Source organism: Penaeus monodon, chromosome 4, assembly GCF_015228065.2.
Source record: "Penaeus monodon isolate SGIC_2016 chromosome 4, NSTDA_Pmon_1, whole genome shotgun sequence".
In the NCBI taxonomy this organism is placed as follows: domain Eukaryota; kingdom Metazoa; phylum Arthropoda; class Malacostraca; order Decapoda; family Penaeidae; genus Penaeus; species Penaeus monodon.
The window spans coordinates 52,499,860-52,507,359 of record NC_051389.1 but is presented as its reverse complement, the minus strand read 5'-3'; the positions used below and the strand labels follow the sequence as shown (position 1 = coordinate 52,507,359).

General features: G+C 34.5%; 2 protein-coding genes across 7 annotated transcripts in view; one reads left to right on the top strand and one right to left on the bottom strand.

The window, feature by feature from the left end:
- Nucleotides 1-4,952, top strand: part of LOC119572313 (transmembrane protein 209-like) — a 5,830-nt gene extending 878 nt beyond the window's left edge. For 4 of the 6 annotated variants that reach the window (XM_037919351.1, XM_037919348.1, XM_037919349.1 and 1 more), the window contains exons 3-12: nt 1-162; nt 516-743; nt 1,010-1,119; nt 1,297-1,477; nt 1,619-1,750; nt 1,895-2,013; nt 2,256-2,435; nt 2,595-2,753; nt 3,158-3,310; nt 3,909-4,921. The exon at nt 1-162 is cut by the window's left edge and continues 23 nt beyond it. In XM_037919351.1, the coding sequence (XP_037775279.1) occupies nt 1-162; nt 516-743; nt 1,010-1,119; nt 1,297-1,477; nt 1,619-1,750; nt 1,895-2,013; nt 2,256-2,435; nt 2,595-2,753; nt 3,158-3,310; nt 3,909-4,100 (1,616 nt within the window). In that variant the 3' untranslated portion in view covers nt 4,101-4,921. Of the gene's footprint in view, nt 163-515; nt 744-1,009; nt 1,120-1,296; nt 1,478-1,618; nt 1,751-1,894; nt 2,014-2,255; nt 2,436-2,594; nt 2,754-3,157; nt 3,311-3,908 lie in introns of all 6 variants that reach the window. The other 2 variants (XM_037919347.1, XM_037919350.1) reach the window with 1 other exon arrangement.
- Nucleotides 4,953-7,413: 2,461 nt separating this feature from the next.
- LOC119572312 (nuclease EXOG, mitochondrial-like) overlaps nt 7,414-7,500 on the bottom strand; it is an 8,476-nt gene continuing 8,389 nt past the window's right edge. Inside the window, exon 7 of the mRNA XM_037919345.1 lies at nt 7,414-7,500. This exon is cut by the window's right edge and continues 252 nt beyond it. The gene's annotated coding sequence lies outside the window, so the exon portion shown is untranslated.

Sequence of the window (7,500 nt, the reverse complement as noted above, 5' to 3'; positions counted from 1 at the left end):
AAAGTAGCAGGAAGACATGGTGGTGGACTGGCCTCTTCCTATGTGTCGCTGCATTTGTTGTGTTGCTGAAGCTTATAATGTCATACATTGCAAGCTATCTGAAGCTCTCTCCTATTGAAGTCACTGACAAACAGAGATCTCTGCTTGCCATTGGGGAAACAGGTTTGTTTACTGTATAGTTTAATGTTTGTTTTGATTTTACTTTTGGTTTAAAGGTATGACTTGTAGGGTTTTCAGTCTTGATTCTCTTGTGCATTTATTTTGAAAAAGGTTACTTTATTAACTATATTGATATGAATCTTTGGAAGTGCTAAGGTGTATCTAGCATTTTTTCAAATTTTTATATCATTAGTTATTTAGAAGGTCCATTTCTAGGCTAGTTTATCAAATTAAGAATATCAAATTATACCTATAATATATAAAAAACAAGGACGTCAAATTTTCAAACAAGGGATAGTTTACTTTAAAAGAGTATAAACGTAATGAAAAATTAACATTACACATTTCTTTCCAAGATCTTGGGTTTAAACCAGCAACACCCAAGAAAGCAAGCTCTACTCCAGTCGTAGACAAATCCATATCCTTATCATCATTGTTTGGAGCTACACTGCGCACTCCCACCCCTATGAGCCCCCCTGGGGCAGTGACACCTGTGAACCTGACAGGTGGTTCCTGGGGGAATCTCTCCTCGCGCAGTTTGTCACCATCACTGCAGACCCCTGGTTCTTCCCCCACCAGTCCAGGTATATTATGTTGCATTTTGATGGGAGTGATTTGACTGTATATCAAGAATATTTTTAGAATGGCCTTGAAATGTGTAGGAATATGGGGACAACTTTCTCGGGAAATATTCATGAAGATTTTAGTAAATTCATTTGAATAACTGGGTATGCTAAAATTGTACCCCCCCCAAAAAAAAAAAAAATGTACGTTGGATTAATAAAGTGTTATTGTCACATGAGGTCACCATATACATTTTGCTTCTTAACTTTTCTTTCTCTCTTAACAGCCATCAACTTTAGCATGTCAGGCAGCAGCTCTGGGTCTGTTACAGCAAATTCATGGGCTTTCCACCGCAATCAGTCTTCCATCCTTGACTCTTCCTATAATGTGTTGGCTGTAAGTGAAAATTAGGATTTTATATGTTTCAAGGACTGCTGGTAAATGTGTTATTTTGGCATATTTATGTGATGTGTTCTGAGAGTAAATTTTGCATCATATGCAAGGCAGTCTAGAGTATTAGATTCCTTCCTTATGAAATGTCTTATATGGCAATAATTTTCCTTTCCTCCACAGAGCCCACAGCATCACATGTTCTCCCCATCGCAACTCTCAGATTCCCTAGTTGGTAACAGGCTAGGTGGGGGTGCTAGCAGTCCACCATCACCCTCCATGTATGGCCCCCCTATCACTGATAATGCAGAACTCCAGGAGTACTTGCAGCAATACAAGGAGAAGGAAAAGCTGAGGCAGATTAGTAAGTACTTGTTTTATTTATAAAGTTAATTACTTAAGTAGTGTTGTAAGTTTGCAATGTGAGTAGTATCAGCTGATCGGAAGTCACACTGTTTGTAAGATTTTCATTGAGGTATAGTTTATAATTTTTCCCCCTTTTCAGTGTCACAGTCAGAGAGCAGCAATGGCATGAACAGTTCCCTCTGGGCTTATGGTGGTTCTCCATTGTCACAATTGTCTGATTACAGCAACCTCCTTCGCAAAAACATCTATCAGACTGCCACCAAAGATACAGGTAAATTGCTGCAGTTTAAAGTATTGGGTGATTTTTATCCTATATGCTAGTTTTTTAGGTCTGATTTTCTTCTGAACATTTTATATATGATGACACTAAGTTGACCAGACAACCACTCTAGCATTATGTAACACTGCATAACAGGACTGGAGACCAATTCTACTGATAGTAAGAATGATGATTCCAAGGCATCAACACTTTGCAGTAGTAGTGTTAGCAAAATATGGCGGAAGAGAAATGTTACGCCTGAGGAGCTGTTCCAGGTGAGTCTTTTGATGATTGTTTTGGTATTTCTGATTAAAATTTGAATATGATTTATGATAGTATAAAAGAACAGACTTTATTGTAGCCTTTTTATCTCTACCCCTTATTTGTTTCTCTGATCTTCCTTCATATCCTCTTGTCATGTTTCTCTCTCCTATGCTTTTGTCTACTTTATTAATTTCTCTCTCCTCTGTTGCCTTCTTTTATGGTTAATGTTTACACAATATCTCTTCCTGAGCAGTTTACTGAGAATCTCCGCATCTGGATGTCAGCAAATCTTCTAGTTCCACTTGTAAAAGATATTGATAGCACCAATAAGGCCTTGAGTGCTGCAGCTCCAGAGATACAGATTGGGTGCGTTGGGGTCGATAAACTGAAGAAGACGGCACAGAACATTTCAGGAGTAAAACAACTGTCAGATGTAAGTTGAATTTTTGTTAATTTACTTTGATTTGGATGTCTTTATACCATACAGTATTTTATGAAAGATCAGAATGAAAAGACTGGTGATGATAGATCTAGCACTATGTATAGAAAACCCATAAATTTTTGTTCTTCATAAATGTTTTTCTACTTACAGCTGATCCCCTTCCTGGATATGACAATTCATCAGGACTACCTGGTGCACCGATTGCGAGAACTCAGTGCAGGAGGTGCTATATCAGCATATCGTTGGAATGGAGGCAGCAGTAACTTCAATGGGAAACCTTGGAAAGATGAATATCCGACAGATACTGCTGTTAGTATTTGCCAAGTTATTTAGAGCCTGCTTAATGTTGATATGTTTTATTTTTAAATTATATTCCCAGATTTTGGTGTTGTCTTTATGCTTTTTTTTTTAGTGTTAAATTTTTATTTGTTTGTGACATTCTGATTATGGATGTTTTAAGTTTAGAGGAAAAATATGATGTTAAATTATAACTTAGTGGAATAGTGATATATATATTAAACACTTATGTTTCAGTATGATGGTGTATAAACTATTATTATAGATAAATATTTTGAAATAGATATTGACACATTAAGTGTCAGTTTTTCTAATCAGCTTAATAGAAAATCTGGGAAACCTGATTATTCATGTACTCAATACATAATGCAGAACACCCCCTCATAATATTTGATGAAAAATATGATGTATTACAGATCCTTCTGCATGTTTTTGCCATGTACATGGACAGACAGCTTCCCCCAGACATCCAGCAGCCAGAGGGAAGGATGTTTTCCAGCACGCATTTGATCAAGGCACCTGAAAAGCCAGCCAAGCCTACTACAAGACCTCTTCTGTATCTCACTCAGGTATAGAAATGATATGCAGATTTCTGAAGTGGGAAGCCTCAATTTTTTTTTTCTCTCTCTCTTTTTCTTTGTCAAATTTAGCTTTGTTAAGTAGATATTTTGGTATTTGGGTAGCAGTATTTAGCAGTTATTGAGACTGCCTTCTTTCAGAAAGGCCTATAACATCAAATTTTGATATTTTGGATATGAGCATTTCATGCATGCCCCCCCCCCCCTCCCTATTTTTCCCTCTCCTTTTTGTAAGGGATATTTAGTAGTTCAACACTTAGGCTTTAGTAAACAAAGTGTTTTGAAACACTGGTATGTGAAATGCAAAAATTAATGTAATCTTGATAGTGCCCAGTTTATATATTTACACATTACATCTACAACATCAATTTGACTAAAGTTGTTAAAATAGTTTGCACTTAGTGCTTAAGGGAATTAGGAATTTACAGCATATTGATATATGAATTTTTTGTTTCAAAGTTGCTTATTTTAATTGATTTCATAGTGTAATCATAAGATAAGAAAATATCTTATAAAAATTTATATTCTTATTTAGTTTGCAAAATACTGGGATTTATTTTGGTTGACTGATACGATTGCATTTCCTCAGGTAAATCCCCCCCACCTAAAGGTAGTTCTCCCGCCTGATGAGGAGTGTGAAGTCGGCAGTGGCAGAAATAACTTCATCCATGCCCTCCTCCTGTTTATTCATCATGTGACGCATCAACAACACTCGCGCATCGCCAACATCAACCTCACTATGTCGGGAGTAAACCTGACTTGGGTGGTGAGGAAGAGCTGAAAATAGGGTGCTATAGTTATCAATGTAAAAACTTTATTTTAGATGCTATTGTTTACAGCAGTATTATTGACTATGGGATTAAGACAATTCTTGTGTTGACAGTGAAGTGACCCTTACGCATTTGATCCTCTTTATTTTATGGTTATTATTTTTTGTGTACTAATATCTATACATCTCGTTTGTTGCTGATATGAAAGTTATTAATGCCAAAGTAGACTATAAGAACAATTGTGTAAATTGTCTCATTTCCATTATGATTGAAGTTGATGATTTCATCTATTTCAGTGTTGCATTTATGTTTTTTTCTTTTTTGCTTAAACAGTGATAAAGTGAAAATCATGAAATGGCATATGCAAACTGTTTTACAAAGTGTTCAGGGCTTGGCTGAGCTTTTTTCTCATTTCTAGATTTGAAAAATTGTAAGTTATGGTAATTAGTGTTCCCTTGTAAAATATTTTCATAATAGGTATTTTATTTTTTTTTAGAAAATTAAACACTTTCTGTTAGACCTACATGGTCTGATTTGAGGTTATGTACTTGCAGAATCACTAATTGTGTAAAGAGACTTAGTAAGGACCCAGTGTAGAAATATATCCCCATTTGAATGATACATTTGTGTGCATGGAGTGATTGCCTGTAAGGAAGGTATGGTTGTCTGTTGTGATTGATCCATCACTTTGTATATTACATGTGTATATCATGTGTGTGGATGCTTTTGTATGTGTACATAATCTTTGCACCTACTTATATATGTAAAAATAACAAACAAACAAACAACTTAATGAGTCATGCATTGTGTGTACATATTTTTTCACTACTTTTATGTGACTGACATTTAAAAATAAAAAATGTTATTCATTATAACTTTCATTTCCACCTATGCTGATATAACCCTTTTTATAATGAAACAAATTAGATTTTCTTGGCACCATATTTAATTCTACTAGCAAAACAGCCATTTTGTCTCTTTCATGTTAAATGTAACAATATCCAAGTTTCACTTTTTGTCTGTATTAAAACCATCTTTAACCATATGACGTATTGTAACTGTTTGATATACAATATTATTTTAATCAAACAAAATTGTTCCAATTACAATGCAATGACTGATAATCTTGCAATGTGTTCATTAACCCAAATCTGACAGGCATGGCATGTACAGACATGCCATGCCCACTGTGAGTTTACTTTATTATATTGTTTTTACACAGAGATGGCTACATTTGTACCAAGTCACCAATGAGACAATTACCAGTACTGCCTGTCTTGTCTGTTCCTTGATTTTCGAAAATACTTTACGGTATCTTATATTGCTGTACTAATGTATATAACATTATAGTAATTATGTTTATAATAAAAATAACATCAATATTCATAGCATTAGTAAAAAAATGTTTACCCCACCACACACACACACACACACACACACACACACACAACACACACACACACACACACACACACACACACACACACACACACACACACACACACACACACAAAGTATTTTCCTGGCAGCATTGGGTAATGTAATAAACTTCTCTTTCCATAACAACTTTAAAGTGATTCATGATTTAACAAGACCTTTCTGTGCTAACATATGATAAGTAAGGAATTTTGTTAGAAAACAAGTTTTGATTATGGCTGAACCAAAATGAGAAATAATAAATTTGTGAAAATTTGTCTGAGGGTGTGTGTAGATATAGTTTACAAAACAAGAACTGCGCAACATTTAAATCAGTATGTCTGTGGGAATGTCTTGTGAAAGCATCTTAGGAGTACCATGCACTCTGGCACTGGTCAGTATGATATGTAAAGCTGATGATTGCCTAATGATGTAGTTTTCTCCTTTAACCCTTTCCCGATGGGTAGTATTCATAGTGGCCTGGGCCCCGCTGCCGGGGGCTTATATCGTCATCCTAGCATGCGCGACCGCTCATGCCAAATACCAGCATCCCTTGCCGTTTCTTCGTAATACTACGAGCATACGTTGTATTTTCAGTTATCATTATTTTCTGAAGTCTCTATTTGCCATATTTCCTGATAAATCAAGACTGAAGGATATTTTTGTTGTTATATAGACTCCATAGTTGATCATTATTCGCTCTATAGTCTGAATAAAATAAGCAGTGTGTGGCATCATGGAGTTGAAATCGTAGGTTTGTTGTTTTTTTTTTTTTTTTTTTTTTTTTTTTTTTTTTTTTGTATAGTAAAAGTGAGAAAGTGTTAAAAATGACTTAATCACATTTTCATTGGCAGAAAAATAATATTTTGCCATGATTGTAAAAAAAAAAAAAAAAAAAAAAACATGGCGTGTCCATACATACACTATGGCATGTATGTACTTGCCTCAGGCAGATAGTCCAGCCATGCCATGGCATGTACGTACATGCCACCTGTCGGCAAAGGGTTAAGAGACTTTTGTGAGACACTTGTTACCTGATCATCTAAGAAACTTGCATATATAGTTAGTTATTTTTTTCAGCTTAACACAAGTGGTAATGCCATTCATGAAAGTTACCAAACATTATAATAATGTGGGCAAAAAATCATGTTATACCAATTTATACAAGCCTTTTTACTGTTGTAAAAGAAACAAAAGGAAAGAAGCATGAAAATTCTCCTAAAGAGCTATTCATTAATAGAAATGTACCCAATTTTTATGTATATTTAATATGAAATATCTTCATAGGCCTTAAATGCATTATTTAGCTCCCTACTTGAGGTCAACAAGGAAGGTCCAAAACTTGTGACAAAAAAATGAAAGAGAATAAAATAATGTTATGAAAGTAGATACAAATCCCAAACACAGTACCCATTTTGTTACTTGAAATTATTCATTCTAATTCGTTCCATTCATTAATTCCCCTCATTATCTGCCATTCAAAATGGTGCTGAAACCTTCCAAGTGAAAATCCTATTACTCATTCAAAATATGATAAAAACCATATATTCTTTGACAAAACAAACATTATAATAATTTAATCATAATTTTGACCATACGAGTGATGATGGAGGAGCCTGCTTCTTGTCTGTTTAACAATCTTATTATAAATTTGGCCAAATCAGCAATAGCAAGGAACCTGCTTCTTCCTGTACATTTAATAAATTATATTCTTTACTTATAATTCACCTTACACCTAAAGAAATAGGTGTAATGTCCATGCTACATCTTGTCTATGAAAGGCATATCTCAGGGCCTTTAGTTCAGTGTATGGTTAATACATTTATATTACATGGAAGAATTTTGAAATGTCTAATTTAAAACAATTACATGCATTTTTTATATAACAGAAGGATAGATGAAAACAAATTTGCATATTTTCTTTATTAGAAGTGATATGAGTTGAAAATCCACACTTAGTTTACCAATGCAATACCTTTAACCACAGTGTAAAAC